The sequence below is a fragment of the Hyperoodon ampullatus genome (assembly GCF_949752795.1).
Source record: "Hyperoodon ampullatus genome assembly, chromosome: 12".
Classification (NCBI taxonomy): domain Eukaryota; kingdom Metazoa; phylum Chordata; class Mammalia; order Artiodactyla; family Ziphiidae; genus Hyperoodon; species Hyperoodon ampullatus.
The window spans coordinates 83,383,716-83,401,571 of record NC_136925.1 but is presented as its reverse complement, the minus strand read 5'-3'; the positions used below and the strand labels follow the sequence as shown (position 1 = coordinate 83,401,571).

The window sequence follows — 17,856 nt, the reverse complement described above, 5'->3', positions numbered from 1 at the left end:
ATTCATATTCATCAGTAATCTTCAACATCCCCGTTCTAGATTTCCTTCAACCTCAGCCAACACTTTAGCTGGAAGCTTTCTCACTTGGTGCATGACTCAGGCCTCCATTCCTGAGCGTCCAAGCCCTTGACAGGCTATGGTAGCCTTCAGTTGAGTATTTACTGTTACTACCATATATAATCATCCAGAGATGCCCAATGAATCCCCAGGTTCCAGATATACTCTGTCATGACACCATTATGTAGTAGCAATCCTAGTTTCTCATGATCCTCAGGGCTGATCATTTCTCCCACTATAGTGACTCATTTCTTTTCCTGCTGCAGGCGGAGCTCTAAATGACCAGGTAGTTATCATAACTTCAAGTTCAGTTGAGTCCTTACTCTGTACCAGCTCAGGAACCAGGACCTCTCACGAGCAGTGCCAAGACTCGAGTGGATGAGAAGCGTAAATTCTAAGTCAGTCACTAGGAATCATGGTGAGAGGGGACAATTTCATTTTGACCTCTTGTTGCCCAGACCTTTTTATTCTAGTTTTTGGTGACACAACATCATGTATAAGTCATTGGTTCAATGAATATACAGTATCTTAGGAATACCCAGTCTGTCCCTTAACTAAGTATTAGATAGACCCTTCCAACATCCTATTAGGTTGGCTGCTTTCACGTGATACAGCATAGAATTGAATCGATGAAATCTTTCATCCTACTTCCCACTGTTCCATTTCCTTCACCATTAAAAGAGTTCTTCAATTCCATGCAATGGCATATGTGATCCCGTTTTGGTAAAGCAGGCATTCTGAGAGTGCTTGAATAGTGGAGCTGGCAGAGGCATTGATGTCAAGAAAAGCAAATTCTTATCTGTAGTATGAGCAATTCTGCTAAAGATGGGTTACCAACTCCTCCAGAGTAGAGGTTCCTATGTAATCAGCAACGCTTTTAATTAATCCCAGGGCCTGGCTTTCAGCAAAGTGGACCTTTTGGCCCCAGATATGAGATTTTTTGATGTTGTCAAGTAGACCCTTTCACTTTCACAGCTTGCCTTCATTTGTCCCTGAGAGCTGTGGTAGAATCATGTGTGCTAAGGGGATGTGGCATGGGGTAGAAAAGGGTTTGTCACAGTCACTTGGCAACGTATTCAAACTTGTATTGTGGCCCAGAAGTCCCAACCCCTGTGATCTAGCCTTGTCCTCTTCTCTGATCCCACCAGAGACTCCCCTGGAAGCTCAGCTTCATGTGGGAAAGGATTTGGTCAGTGTTGTTCACTTCCATACCTTCAGTATCTGGAACACTCTATGGCCCTTGTAAGTGCTAGACATAGATGTGAGTGAATAAATCTTATACCAAGTATTCCTTTGCTCGCTATATTCCAACCACAACTGTCCTTCCTTCTGTTCTTCCAACTCATAAGCTCATTCCCTCCTCGGGGGTCTCTGCATGAGCTACCCTGCCTGAAATGCCTTCCCTCAGACCTTGGAATGGGCAGCACCTCTTCATCACTCTGTGACCAACTTCAATATCACTTTCTCAGAGAAGTGTTTTTGGTCACCTGTTTTAAAGTATCTCCTTCAATTACTTCTTAACACTTTTTTATATTTTATATTTTGGTATCATTTATGATTAGCTGAAATTGTCTTGTTAATTTGTTGAGATGATCTGTTTCCTCCTACTAGAGCAGAGTGTGTCTCCTATTTACAGCTGTTTCCCTTGTACCTTGACACTGACAACAATGCAAGGTACTCAATAAATATTTTATTAAATGGTTGAAGAGCACTATTAACTTAACTCATGAGGAAATATGCTTCTTGTTGGAGGGTTTTGCCTATCTTTGAAAAACCATGTGTTGCCCCAGTTGATTATTCTTCACCAGATATTTGGCAAAACTATTGAAAGTGATGCACTGTACTGTAATACCCTGGTCTTCCTATAGAACATTTTAATACCTAAGAATAATATGTGTACCAACCCATTCTTTCACACAGTGGCTAGTTGTATTGAGAGGGTTGTACATTTGGTCAATAGCTCCCCAATTTTTTTCCCACATCTTTTCAACTCTCTTGGATGATTGCCTTTTTGCCCTAAAAGATGGATGGACATTTAGCATAGTCATTGGTCTAGTTGGGAGGCCTTGGTATTGAACACTCCATGAAGAAGCATTTCCAACCTGCACACTGTAGAGTTCAGAGTAGGGGACAATTAATCTCCCTCTGTAAACACTAAGAAGGAACTCACTTAGGCTTTCAGCCACACTTCCTTGTTCTGGAGAGAATCATCACCTCAGTCAACATGGTGTCCCACTTGGCTTTCTTCCTCTGTTTCATAATCCCTAAACTTCTTTTTTTTCCCTCTCTCTCTCTCTTTACATTCGGAAGCCTTTTTTAAGGAACTCTGCAGTGTACCAGGAGATGGGATTTCTAGGTTATATTTAGCTATTCACACTGTGAGGTTCTCCCTTCACACTTGGTCTAGCTTCCCATGCCTAGAAAGCTACAATAACCTTTTTCTTCTCCCAGATAGACAAGCTAATTACTTCTCCTGTTCGTCTTTATGCACAGTCTTTGCTGCTCTTTTCCGTAAAATATATTTAGGTTTCTTTGGGGTTATTGCACTTTTTCCCTTCAGTGTATTTTTCTTATTCATGTCTGCATGTTGTCATAATCACCTTTTTTAAAAAATGAATAATTATGTAAGATATTTTGGGGGTTTCTATATTCTTGTTTCAGAGGCTTGATTTATAAATAGCTTCTTTTTTGCAAGGCTTGTTATGAGTATCAGTTTTTAAAATATGCTTTCAACTGAAGTTGTTAAACCTATTGAAACATAGACTTTTGTTCTCTGAAGATCTAGATTTTACTTGCTGTCAATGCAACTAAACCTCAGTCTTTGCCATCCTGAGCAGCATTTTTTGGGTTTTTTGTTTGTTTGTTTGTTTGTTTTTCTTTTTTTTTTTTTTTTTGCAGTACGCGGGCCTCTCACTGTCGTGGCCTCTCCCGTTGTGGAGCACAGGCTCCGGACATGCAGGCCCAGCGGCCATGGCTCATGGGTCCAGCCGCTCCGCGGCATGTGGGGTCTTCCCAGACCGGGGCACGAACCCGTGTCCCCTGCATCGGCAGGCAGACTCTCAACCACTGTGCCACCACGGAAGCCCCTGAGCAGCATTTAACAGTACTTAGTCTCTGCATATATGCAAATATTTGAGTCCCTAAGTCTTAAGATCTCATTTACTCAGTCATTCACAGTGAAGTGTATATCAAATGAAATGAGCCGGCTAGTTTCTAAATGTGTGCAGCTCCAGAAAGAAGCATACAGTTTTATTAGCTAAAATCATATGAGACTAAATCATACCAAAACAACATACTAAAATCATATAAAACCAATCTTTTGAAGACAAAGGGGACTTTAACACCTACTTTTCCACACACAGATTTGTTCTGGGTCTGGTTCCAGTGAAAGCTGACTATCTCTTACAAATTCTAGACTAGTTAAGTTAGAAATGGCTTACATTGTTGATGTTGACATTGTTCCTGTTCCAGTAGGAGTACATTACAGAGGGCAAGATCCACATCAGAAATGGCACATTTTAATGGATTTCTAAGAAGAGAAACAGTTGTAGATAGTCACTGATGCAAATAACAGTGATGTAAAGCTGGTCATTTGTTTTCTTTAATTTAAAAAAATATTAAAATAATCCAAGGAGAGTGAAAATCAGGGTCAGTCCCTCCATGTCCAGTCTGAGCTCTATTTGAGGGCTTTCATGAATCAAATCTGCAAGTCTAAACCTGATACTTGGTTTTAAGGGTTAAGAGTACCTAAAATAATAATGTTAAAGTGATCAGACATCTTTGTGTAGAATAGACATTTCTGCTGTTAGTTCCATTCTGTCTTATTTTGGTATGGTGAAGCAGGACCAACTAAAACAGTATTAATTTCAGTCAAATTGAGTAGAATGGCAAGGCTATGAGATAAACTGGGAAACTGAACAAACAGTATCCAAATAACAGTCCTTTGAAGTGAAAATTACTAGCATAATTGCCGTAAAGTGTAATGTGCCCCTTAGCATAATCTGCTTTCAGAAAAATAAGGCTGCTTCTTTTCCTTTTGAAAAAAAGAAATAAGGTTGGATATGAAATGGACAAGAGTGTGAGAAGCTGTGCAGTGGAGGGGTCCAGAGGGAAGAGAACAAGCGTTTCCTTTTCGGGGGAAAGTCATTTATCAGAGAGTAACAACTGAGTCCTGGTGCTGTAGATCAGTGGTTCCTGGACTTGTGGATTTTTTTTCAAAATTATATTTTGAAAATTTTCAAATATACAGAAAACTTGAAAGAATTGTACAGTGAACATTCATATACACAGGACCTAGGTTCTGCAATTAATATTTTATTGTAGTTTCTTTTTTACCTAAATATCCATCTATCCATCTCTAATCACTTACCAATCCATCTTGGTTTTGAGGCATTTTAAAGTAAATTAGAGACATGATTACACGTCATCTCTAAATACATTGCTACATAATGAACACCACTATGTAGAGTTCAATACTTGTGTATCATTTGCTTTTTTTAAGTATATATATATATATATATATATATATATATATATATATATATATTTAATAGATCTTTATTGGAATATAATTGCTTCACAACACTGTGTTAGTTTCTGTTGTACACCAAAGTGAATCAGCCATATGCACACATATGTCCCCATATCCCCTCCTTTGTGAGCCTCCCTCCCATCCCCCCATCCCACCCCTCTAAGTCATCACAAGGCACTGAGCCAATCTCCCTTTGCTATGCTGCTGTTTCCCACTAGCTAACTATTTTACATTCGGTATAGTGTATATGTCAATGCTACACTCACTTTGCCCCAGCTTCCCACTCCCACCCCATGTCCTCAAGTCCATTTTCTATGTCTACCTCTTTATTCCTGCCCTGCAACTAGGTTCATCAGTACCATTTTTTTTTTTTTTAGATTCCATGTATATGCATTAGCATACAGTATTTGTTTTTCTCTTTATGACTTACTTCACTCTGTACGACAGACTCTAGGTCCATCCACCTCACTACAAATAACTCAATTTCATTTCTTTCTATGGCAGAGTAATATTCCATTGTATGTATGTGACACATCTTCTTTATCCATTCATCTGTCAATGGACACTTAGCTTGCTTCCATGTCCTGGCTATTGTAAATAGAGCTGCAATGAACATTGTGGTACATGTCTCTTTTTGAATTATGATTTTCTCAGGGTATATGCCCAGTAGTGGGATTGCTGGGTCATATGGTAGTTCTATTTTTAGTTTTTTAAGGAACCTCCATACTGCCTTCCATAGTAGCTGTATCAATTTGCATTCCCACTAACAGTTCAGGAGGGTTCCCTTTTCACCACAACCTCTCCAGCACTTATTGTTTCTAGATGTTTTGATAATGGCCATTCTGATCGGCATGAGGTGAAACCTCATTGTGGTTTTGATTTGCATTTCTCTAATAATTAGTGATGTTGAGCATCTTTTCATGTGCCTCTTGTCCATCTGTATGTCTTCCTTGGTGAAATGTCTAGTTTTGGTCTTCCGCTCATTTTGTTTTTCATTAGGAGAGAATTTTATTTTAAAAATGTCATCTTAAACTGCAAGGATGTCCATTAAACATCACAATTTAACATGCCAAAGGAGAAGCCATGTTGTCAAAATGCCCACTTAACCCACCCAAACATCTCAAACCCACCCTTTGCTGACCTTCTGTAACCCCATTTTGTAAAGTTTTTTTTTCTTTTTTTAAACAAGAGAAAGTAGACAGATACATGTTGGTAAATGCTAACTGTCCATATTCACATAGAGACACAGTGTAATCTCCGAGCCCAATATACAGAGAAAGGAGGAAAGAAGCTAGAATTCTATGCACCCTCCAGCTTCCAGCAGAGCTAAGGGAGCAGAAGGGTCTTCTTTTTTCCCACAGAGCATGGTGGTGTTGATTCCATAAAGTTTTTGTTGAGACAGGAAGAGATAAAAATGAATTTGGAACAGAAAGGGGTAGAGATTCTTTTCCCACTGAATTCTGCTCAAGACATTTCCCCCCAAAATAAGTTGTGAGCCATGGTATAAAGGAGAAAAAGAGACCTCAAAAACAGGGCAACTGAGCACAAGAGGAGAAGGAGAAAAAAAAAAAAAAGACTGCAACTTGCTCCCAGGGACTGGAGAAAATTAAGAAAGGGAGGTTGGAATCCATCAGTGTTCCATTAGTCATCTTCTCCTTCATCTTCCTCTCCTTCCTCCCCCCTCATCATCATCTTCATCTTCTTCACCTTCATCCTCATCCCCTTCTTCATCAATATCTTCCAATCCTTCTTCCTCTTCATCGTCATCGTCATCTTCTTCTCCTTCCCTTTCCTCGTCATCCATGTCCAGAACCAAGTAGTACTGTAATGGATTTGCCCAAATATCATCTTTGATGACCTCTCCTAACTCATCTGCACCTGCATCAGAATGATCAGTAAACCAGGTGAAGAAGCTTTCTGGGTCCTCATGCTGTCTCTTCCTGCTGGCTTTATTCTGAGTTTGACTTGAACGTTTGTCAGATACTTTCCGGATTTCCATTTGATTTCAGTGGACTTTGAAGATGGATCACCACTCTCATTCAGATGAAATTCTTTGGAGAGAACTTTATTTACAAAGTAAGGGTTTTCATCAAAATAAAAATCTATTCTGTAACCTGATTTAATATCTTCAAATTCTGTCACTTCGACTCTTGTCAAATAATGCAGCACCTCTTCATCCTCCTCCCCAAGCAGTGCAGACACTTGTGGATGGTTAACAAATGTTGTTACCCCAAAATTTGGGATTTTGGCGATCAATTCCGACCTCTTCCTAAAAAATGGTTGGCGGAGTTTGTTATATTTCTGTTCTACTTTCAAAATCTCCTCACTGGCTTGTTCGTTAAGTCTGTCTATTTCATTTTGTACTTCATCAATATGTTCAATTGCTTCTTGCTGTTCTTTTTCTTCCTTCGGCAAGTTCGGAGAAGCAGACATTTCCTCTGGCCTGGAGGCAGGAGTCCTTCTCGGTTTTTTCAGTTTCTTTGCTTGGGGTGGAAGTGAAGACTGGTGTTTGGGGGCCATGCTGGGACAAAAGCCAAGAATCCACCCAAGGGAAGAAGCTTGTACCAGGAGCTCTGAGAACTCTTCCGCTCATGTTTTAATTGGACTGTTTGGTGTATCTTTCCAGAATCTTTCATATATATATATATATATAAGATGCCAGTACTTTGTCAGATACATGTTTTATGACTATTTTCTGACAGTCTGTAGGTTGTTAATTCATTTTCTTTATATCATCTTTTGATGAAGAGACATTTTAAATTTTAAATGTATTACTCTTTTATAGTTATTGCTAGAGTCTGTCAAAGAAACCTTTGCATAATCTCAAGTCATAAAATATTCTCCTATGTTTTCTCCTAGACACTTTATAGTTGTGGCTTTTCCATTTAGATTTAGGATCCAGCTCATGTTAATTTTATTGCGGTGTTAGGTATGCATACCTATATGGATATGCACTCATTCCTTTCCCCTTGGTTGACTTTGTTCATCAAAATCAAATGCCCATATGTGTTTAGGTCTATTTCTGGACTCTAGATTCAAAATAACACCATTTCTGTATAAGGACACAGTAGAGATATCATTAGTAATACTTGACAACTTTGAGTTTTGACATGATACCCTCAGTAGATTTTCCAGGATCTTTGACATAAAGATCTGGAATTCCCAGCATAGGAGTATATTGCATAGAAAATACTTAGTTTCTAATATTATGTGTAAAAATTAATGTTACTTTTTTTGTGGTAGAAATATCCCTCCACCGTCTTCATAAACTTGGTGGAAAACTTCAGTCAACACATAAGCTTCTAACGTTGTTCTATAACTTACAAGCCTTTCTGCTATATTTCATTGTAATAAACATTTCAGTGTAAATACAATTTCTGAATTCCAAATGAAGTCACTTTTTAAGATTTCTTTTGTTGTCTAACAAAATTCCAGAGTACCAAATAGATTAGGGCATTCCCATGCATAGCATTCACACTCTACATATAAAAAATGCAGGGCTTCCCTGGTGGTGCAGTGGTTGAGAGTCCGCCTGCCAATGCAGGGGACACGGGTTCGTGCCCCGGTCCGGGAGGATCCCACATGCCCCGCAGAGCGGCTGGGTCCATGAGCCATGGCCACTGAGCCTGCGCGTCCAGAGCCTGTGCTCCGCAACGGGAGAGGCCACAACAGTGAGAGGCCCGCATACCTCAAAAAAAAAAAAAAAGATTGGTCACTCGAAAACTTTTTTTGATAAATACTAATTAGCAAGTTTTCTATGGCCATTGTAAAATAACAACCGTCACATGTCTACTTGATTTGCCCTAGCATTTCCACAACTAGTCTTCCATACTTCAGCAACTGTCTCATCCATTTCTACATGGGCATACTTTCTCAACCTCACATAACTTATTCATCTTTAAATGCCCTTTCACATAAATAATGTCTGCTCTCATTTTCATCTTAGTTTCACATGCGTACATTCTTAAATGTTTGTCAGTCACTGAGCAGGGCTATTCTTGCAGAACAGTGGGGTTGGTTTAATTGGGATGCAAAGCTTGTAGCTGCAGAGGGCACGCACGTGAAGCCTAATTCCAGATTTGTGGGTGCAGAGGAGATGCCGGGCACCAGGGGCAATGGTGGATTGTTGTAGAGTGGATACAAATGTGCACAGCACTCCCTCTCTTTAACTCACATTCTCCCCTAGACAGCACTATTGGACCAAACTCTGCTTTCTAAAGGCATCATACCACACTGTGGGGCTGCTCCAGGCGGTGCAATGTGTTATGATGCTTTACTAGATTACTGTTCTGCTTAAAACTCATTTTTAAAAGAATGATTTCCTGGCTGTTCCCATATAGTCAGTAGGAATTCTGTGCATATGTTTTATCACTCAGATGTGGAAAGCATTACCTGTTTTTCTCTTTTCTCTGTTTCTGTTTTCTCTGGCTAAAAGCTAGAGTACAAGTTATATTTTTTCCCTCTTTATACTCTGTACTATTTATGGATTTCAAGAATGTCCCTTTGGCTTAAAATGAAGCAGCATGTTATACAGATTAGGAGCTATAATTGTTAGGAAAATGCTATAGGGCTTTTTAGCAAGTTACACATCACATTTGATTAATGAGAAATAATGGTAGACAGCATTCTTTATAGAGAAAATGTATTTACCATCTTTCTTTCCTTAAAATAGATGTGATTTAACAGGTAAAATGTCCTATGATTCCTCTCCTTCATGCAGACATAAAATTGATAGCCTCTTCCATATGGAAAAGAGTATGACATACACAGGAAGTTAGAGACATTGACATAATTGTCTTCAAAGTACAGACAGGCCTGGCACTTTGAGAAATTTTAAGTCGGTATTCACTCTATGAAATGATGGAACATAAATGAATAATAATATTCCCGAGGAACTGTAGTGATTTAAGGAACTTTCTTTAATGTAAGTTGCTAAGATTTAGGGAGAATCCTTTGTGTATCTGTTTGTTTGTATGTTAACAAGTTTTATGTTTGCATACAAGGAAGAAGTGTCTAATGGAGAAAATATATTACAAATTATGTTTCAGTTATAATGGTTGATTTAGTGAATTTTTTAAATTGAAGTATAGTTGATTTACAATATTGTATTAATTTCTTCTGTACAGCAAAGCAACTCAGTTATACATACATATACATTCTTTATATATACATATAATATTATATGAATACATATTTATATTCTTTTCCATTATGGTTTAAATACAATTTTACCTCTACTTAATCAAAGCTTGTCGATTGCCTTTGAGAGGATAATATTCTGCCTGTGTTAGGCAAGCATTCGTAGATGGCACACACTGCTTTCCCAGGGCCTATTTGCTGTTGTACACCAAGCGTCCTGGTCCAATGTCCTCATCACACTTTCCAGAGGATTGTGCTCTCACTGATTCTCTAAGGAGACCTTGTGTGCTCACATGGTCAGACGTGGCAGACTCCGTGGGTAAACCTGTGAGCTTTGGTAGTGAAGTACTTGAACCTAGCCAGACTGCTCTCATACAGTCTCCTCCTTGGAAGCTGGGAAAAGAGCTAATGCTGGAGTAATGTGTCCTCCCTCAAAGTTGAATTGGGTGGGTCGAGAGCCACCCTGTCCTCTCTACTGGAGGGATTCTGACACGCCTCATCCTTGGGAGAACTCTTCCTTAGCTTGGTCCTTCTGTTGCCTCTGCTCGACAGAAAGTACCATCTTAAAGGGTAGTTCCTTAAGTTCCAGCATGGTCAGATGCTTCAAATAGTTCTCAGTAAGTTGGATAAACAAATAACAATTGTCCTAATTTGGGAACTTGTAGGGGCACTTGGGGATATCTCTTATGGTGAATTGTTCCAGGATAATTAAAGATACTTTCCTGGAGATATTTTTCTTCTGAATAACAAGTTACTTTGGGAAAATCTAACTGATCATTCTATTATGCCTTGTGATTCTTGTTAGTAAGCCCATAAAAGTGTAAATAATCACAGCAAAACTGTAGACAGCAGGAATTCTAGTCACTGGCAGAGATGTTGCCAAATGAGTGCAATGTGATTCCTTCTGGAAGATCCAAACCCTGAAGGTGTCCTCACTACATTTTGTGGAACGTACGACCTCATATTGATATATTCAGTTGCAAAATAATGTCATGTGGAAAAGAAGACATGCAGATATTCATGGATCTTAGGAAACCATTCATCTCTCTCACTGGAACCTGAATATTAAGTCTAGAATCTTCCCTATCCCTACAACATCCATTTACCCCATAATGACCTATTTATATTGCCATTAAGCCATCCTTAGATTCTATTTTGTCACTAATGATTAACAGTTAGTTTCCTAGATTAAATTCATTTCCTAGATTATATTTTTAGAGAGAATATATAAGCTTGATTAAAATGTCAATCCAGTCAATACTAATCTTATTCCTACTATGTGCAAACTACTCTGCTGAGTGCACTAGAGAATAAGAATGTAAGTAGTACCAAGTACCTGTCTTCATGGTATTTGTAAATCTAGTGATTGGGAACAGTGCATAAATAAGGGTAATGTAAAGAAAACTATGGCCACTTCCATAAGATAAGCATAAAGTACTATTGCATTTTAGAAAAAGAGTGCTCACATATGAGCATCTATGTAATGCTCATAGATGATTACTAAATAAAAGGGAGTATTTAAGATGGACTCAGAAGATAAGTAGAATTTAATGGCTAGAGATGTGCAAGGCAAAGGCATTGAGATAGCAAATCATCTGATGTTTTTAAATGCAGAGGCTGGTCCAGGTAGGCTCTAAGGATGAGTGTGGGAGAGTAATAGGAGGTACAAATGCACAGGTAGGTGGTCTAGGGTTAGGGCTAGGGTTAGGATTAGAGTTGGAGTTACTGTGGATGGCCCTGAATGCCAGCATGGAAACTGACTTTAATCTGGTTTTTAGAGGAGAGCTAATGACCATTCGTGAACAAAGGAATGGTGTGAAGCCACTGTGTTCTTGCAGGAGCACACTAGCTTGGGACTGGAATATGGACTGCAGAGAGGAGGAGACAGAGGAGACTGCTAATGTGGGACTAGTGGGAAGACTATAGTAGTCCCAGCAACAGGTAACAGGGACCAGTAATCATGTTTTTAGGAACTGAGTCGTACAGGAAGGGGGCAGAAGAGAAATGGTCAAATGCAAGTCAAGGAAGGCAAGTCAGAAAAGAGGGGATGGGCAACCAAATTCTAAGGAGAATGTTTGCAAGAAGAGGTGCCTAAAGAAGACATTTTAAAAAATTCTCCTAGATTGTCCATAAGATTTAAAATGTCACCACGTGTAAAATGGTTGCACAATATTTTAGTTCCTTCTCTACATCAAATAATACACATTAACCATAATTTTGGATTGTATTTAATATCCACATGAATTAATATGCATGAGAGGGCAGGCTCGAAGCAAGTTCAAATTTTATCCAGACATATAACATCATATGATTTTAAACAGTTTCACACATTGCTTTTCAGTGGGACACTTCTCTTGCTCAAGTAGGTGCTAAGCTTCTGAAACGTAGATGTTCTTTTCTTCTTGTAGACCCAGAACAGTGCCGAAAGTGAGCAAGCAGTAAACACTTAATGATTCATTTAGAGTTAAATAATTGTGATAAGTAGAACAGGTATTTGTGTTCTTTTCTGCTTTTATGCAATCACAGTGACTTTGCTCACTTAAAACTTTGGCCTTTTGCACTTGCACAAGATAAGAATCCTGTTTCAATGAGGTTAGAAAGATAAGAGCAGCATATTTTCAACATTCAGAACCACTGTGATGGGAAACAGAGGTGCAGCATGTACTATTTCCTGAGGAGAAAGTAGAGACCAACCATTGAGACAGAAAACTGAGTTGTTTTTTGTTTTTTAAATTAATTTTTATCATCTTTATTGGAGTATAATTGCTTTACAATGTTGTGTTAGTTTCTGCTGTATAACAAAGTGAATCAGCTATATGTATACATAGATCCCCATATCCCCTCCCTCTGAGTTTATTATTTTAAACTATATGATAGATCACATCTGTAATCCAGAAAAAGCCTTCCTAATGTTATTCCTTTTTAAAATTTTAGTTATTTAGCAGAACCTTGTATTATATTACCTAGGTTTAATCAACTAAATAGAAATTATTAGAAAAATCTGTTACACTCTGACAATTACATTCTGGTCCATGAGTTGGCTTCTAATAGATGATCAAAATCAATAGACTTCTAGCAGGAAATCTCAAGGAAAAATATCATGGAAGAGTTTAATATTAAATCACATATTGCATTAAGAAATTAATACAAATTCTCCTTATAAAATGCAAGCTTTTTTTTTTTTTTTTTTGCGGTATGCGGGCCTCTCACTGCTGTGGCCTCTCCCATTGTGGAGCACAGGCTCTGGACTAAAATGCAAGCTTTTGATAAAATACAGAGACCACTAAAGCCTCAAGTCCACAATATACATGACAGCAAAAGTAAGAAATTGAATATGGCTACAATTTGAGGGAATGAAAAGTCTTAACGTTTTGATTGTTTCTTGATTCAAGACATCTAACCAGTTTTGCATTATGGTCTCAGAAATATCTGGTAAAACTGTTGTAGAACATTTTGAAATTAATTTAATCTACTTTCTGTGTAATAGTGCATTTTTACATTATCAAATTACAAATTATCCTGAAAGAGCATAATCTAGGCCTTTGGGATGCCTTTTGAATTTCCTCTGTAGTAATTAAATTTCCTAAGCATTTATGGAGTACCTCTTATGTGCCAAGCCATTTGGTATATTCTTATGATACAGAGATCAATCGTGTTTTTGTCTGTGCCCTTAGAGTCCACCTTCTAGCTGGAGCAGCTGTTTGGTAAAGCACTTCTAGAGAGTGTGAGATCTACTTGCTACGTATGAAGCATGACCAGAATGCATTACTAACCTTGATGAGGAAGTAGATCATTCCTGTAGGAGGAAACAGGAGAGTTAAATTAGGAGAGGGAGGAGCAAGGTATAAGGGGACTCCATAAAAACCAAACAAAACCAACAACTAGCATAAAGTCTGAAGCTCCACGATGTCTTCGGGATTCATGGAGGCGCTCTTGGAGATGGTGCATTGTTTGCAAATGTGTGTGGGACAGAGGTTTGGGAGAAAAAGTCAAGAGAGAATAGAATAAAAAGGAGAGTAGAAAGGGGATCTAGGATGGGGAAGCAAAAATGCAGCCCCCAAATGAGTTGGTAGTAGATGTTTTAAATCAACCAGATTAAAATGTATCACGAGGTTTAAAATGATTCCTGATTGCTAACTCAATAATTTAATCCTTTTCAGTTCTACCATGAAGAAATAATTAGAAATGGCATCAAAGATTAATGCATAGAGATGTTCACAAAATGTTATTCACAACCAGGAAATACTGGAGACAACCCGAGCATGAAAGGGATGGAATAATTAGGCAAATCAAGCTTCCAAATAGGGCCACATGGTCTGGAGACTTTGCAAAACACACATTCATGACATCCAGCTCTGTACCACCTGTGGAGAAAGGGAGGGAAAATTCTCTGCCTATCTTGAGTAATCTTATTTTTGGATGAATGGATGTAATTCCATCAAATAGTTCTGTTTTACTATAATTGCCAATCAATATAAGGATGTAAATATTCAAAATATTGAGCTTAACGAAGGAAAAAGATCTAGGGGAAGGAGCATATTTGTGACTCATTTTACTCTTCCTGGCCAGTCCTCTCCCCACTTTTATTTATCATAGATAAATCAAATCAAAGAATCAATGAAGGGTCCTGATTTCCTTCAGTCCCTTACACACTGTAGACTTCATACATTCTTCTATACATATTATTGAAAATTGTTTTATTGTCACTTAACACCTTTTGGTTTTAGTTCCTTCTTTAATTGAATTTGTATTTCCTTTGCTTCTTTTTTCTTTTGTTGCTGAGGACTTAGCCAGGTCTGAAGATTTTCAGAATGTGGCTCGTGTGATGAGCTTTGAAAATGGCTTCTTAGGATGGATGAAGGAAAGTTTTCCCAATAATTGAGATTGCAGTCAGTGTTTTAGTCCTTTGAGATCGTTCAGTTCTGTTCTTTTCTGCTCGATAGACTTTACCTTGAACATTATAAGATTTCATCCATGAAACTTATGAGATTCTACTTGGTGCCTTTCAAGTTGAAATTCAGTCTTAGTTCTGTCTATACTCCTGGCAGGCAAACAGAGCTTCTTAAAAAGAAAATTCAAATACAATCCCAAATTCTCTGGTGAGAGTAGATAGGAATTTTGATGCAACAGATTCATATGAGCAGAATCAGGATTGATTTCCCCCTGACTTACTTGACTATTTAAATTAATTTTCACTTGATTGTTTTTTTGTAATTAAAGTAGTGATATGCCAAAATATCAGACATTTGATGACTAAGAATTGTGTAGATGAAGAAGACAGTGTTAAAACAATAGTAAGCCTGTGCCAGGAGATAAATGCTACGTTTTATTCATCTCCCTGATGGAAAGTAATTTTTCTGTGAAAACAACTAAGTCATTTTGTTAATGATTTACTGAAAAGTTCATAAAGGATTTTGAAGAAGACTTCAGCATCTGAAATCCAGAGGTGAATTAGTATCCTTCATTTTAATATCTTACCATGTGAAATAGGCTGTACTCTTACGTAATCATGAAAGAGTATTTGCCAAAGGAAGAAAAAATGTCTATAGGTCAAGTTTCCATAAATATAAAAAAAAAATAAAAATCATTGTGCCCTATTTAAAAAGAGGCTATGAGTTTATAAGGAAAATAAAACAGGTTACTTCAATTATTTTTTACTACTTTGGTCAGTTCTGATGCATAAATAACCAACTATTTTTCTCTTCTGTTTTATATAACAATTTTTTAGACTCATTAAAATTTAATAAGAGTGAGGAGATAGACAAAGACAAAGCAGTTCAACAAAAATAACAGGTGTTCAGGACAACAAATAGGACTTGTCCAGTGCCCTCTCCTAAAAACATACTCCACCTTATTTCAGTCCTTTTACTCTAGTTCTACTGTCACTAGATTTAAGGACTTTCAGTATTTTCTTAATATATTAACATTTTTTGTAAGGTACCACTTAAAAAGCAGTCCTCTCAGAAACCTATATTGCAAGGTTTGGGGGCTGAACTGAAATGAATTTTTCATTCCTTATAAAAGTGAAACAAAATTTTCAAGCATTTTCTTACTTTTTTTCCTCCCAGTTCTTCTCAGCTTTTTTGTTGCTTACATAGGGTATCCCTGTTATGTAGAATGAGTCATAGTGCAGGGTAGGTAGAAATCAGAATATACAGAGGAGACAGATGCGTCTTCAGAGGCCTTGGCCTATAACCAGCATTTTCCAGACTCTGATGGGAAGAGTCCCAGCTCCTCAGTGTACCCTCTCTAAAGGGTTTCATGGTCAAATAAATTTAGAATGTGCTTTACACTATTTTCCAGTCTTGGACATTTGCAATCATGTTAGCATTCTAAAAGCTCTACTTCATTTTTAAACTGTTGATTCCTATTCATTTATAGATTTCATAATCCACGAATAAGTTGCAAATTGCAGTATAAAACTACACTGTCCTGGACAATAATGTAGCGTCATGACTATCCTCAGCATTACCTTCTTATTCTTTCAGTGTCTTCACCTCATATTCCCTTAAGTACCGAGTCTTCATTCCTCCCAAGAGGGTCACTTATTACCAAGAAATACATATCTTGTTTCTCCAATATGTATGTGAAAGAACTATAAACTACTGTGCCTGATTATTTGATCATTTAAATCAGTTTTCACCTAATTTCAATGACCTCGGTTAAGGTGATGGGGCTGACTAGTCTAGGAGTGATAGGGGAAAAATTAAAAGCTAAGTTATGATGCTGCCATGTTAGGGAGATTATTGTAGACTAGAGCAGTCAGGAAGGGTGTTATGGAGGACACTGTGGTTCAGCTCAGTCTAGAAGCATGAGGCAAACAGAAGGAGAATTCGGGAGAATTTGGAGAATTGAGGTGACACACATCCTGGGAGATTGGGTAACTCTGTGAGTCAGTCACAACAAGACCACAAAACGCTCCCTGAGTGTTGTTTGTATTTGGAAGGATAACATGTATTTCCCTGGCATGAGTCAGTGGTGCAGGTCAGTCAAGGAAGAGCTTTTCTCAGAACCTCTCCAATCCTACCATCCAGCAGCCACTAATTACACCTTGGGAAAAAGTGGCTCTTGTCCCTAGGAGCTCCTGAGAAACCCTCATTATACAAAATCCCTTAGTTGTAATGAATCCCCAGCGTATTAAACCTAAGGATACCTAAAGCATTACAATTATCTGATTTTTTCTGCTTAATAATGTTCCACAGAAGAACTTTTTATCTTAGTAAACTAATCAATGTAAATTTATTATCATGTATCTAAGCATAGGCAGTGTTTATTATGTCTCATACACTTTTCATCTTATAGAAATAGATTCTTGCTCTATGTGAGGAAAAAATTGCTTTCAAATTAAACACATTATGTCATTTGAAGATACTTTTATCTTCATAACTTTTTTCATTCTCTCTCTCTTTTCAGACAGAAACCAGCCTGTGTCCATTGGTTATGGTCCATGGTGAATTTTTTTTTTTTGTAAGACTGTGTGTTTCCAAAAGGAAAATTCCTCTGTCATTCTGAAAATAGTCTCAGGCATTAAAATATCACATTCTAAAATGTCGTTAATTCTCTTTTCTTGTGGCTGCTCAGTTTTCTTGTGAAAGACTTCTATGGACTAGATAAAAGGAGGGGAAAATCACTTTTCGCCTAAACCTTATAGCTTCCACAAGAAGCTATTCTAAGAAAGGGCCTGGGAGGTGGAGGATTGAGAAGCTGCAAATATGGAGAAAGAGACTGGCATATGTTTAAATCATATGCTTCTGAAGTTTGAGCATGAAATTTCATTTTAGAAGAAGTTGCCCTTGGGAATAGAGGAGTGAAGTGCCGGGCACCTGTTTGATGACAGCCAAGCTTGAGACAAACTCTGGGCCAGCCGGGTTGCCCACCTGTGCTGCCAAAATACCCTCAGATTCAGCTCTGAGTGTGAACGGCATGTGTTTTCTGAAGATTAGTGAAGAGGCAGTAGAAGGTTCAGGTCACCTACTGAATCTTCTAAGCCCCAGTGCTGTCCAATATTCCGGCCATCTCTGCTTTCCTTCCTCTCTCTCTCTCTATTCTGACCTTAGAATCTCCTCTGCTGTCTCGATCGCTTCACACAGATCTTCACTAGTGGCTTCTCTAAGCTTTGCCAGTTTCTT

At 38.1% G+C, this 17,856-nt stretch overlaps 2 protein-coding genes across 2 annotated transcripts in view; one reads left to right on the top strand and one right to left on the bottom strand.

Moving 5' to 3' along the window:
* PRKN (parkin RBR E3 ubiquitin protein ligase) overlaps positions 1 to 17,856 on the top strand; it is a gene marked incomplete at both ends in the record, with an annotated part of 1,053,566 nt that overhangs the window by 279,281 nt on the left and 756,429 nt on the right. The window lies entirely within an intron of this gene.
* Positions 6,230 to 7,108, bottom strand: LOC307061485 (protein SET-like; the record flags this gene model as incomplete). The annotated part of the gene is given in 3 exon segments (XM_079716653.1): positions 6,230 to 6,268; positions 6,270 to 6,565; positions 6,568 to 7,108. Coding segments are annotated over 3 exon segments (876 nt in total).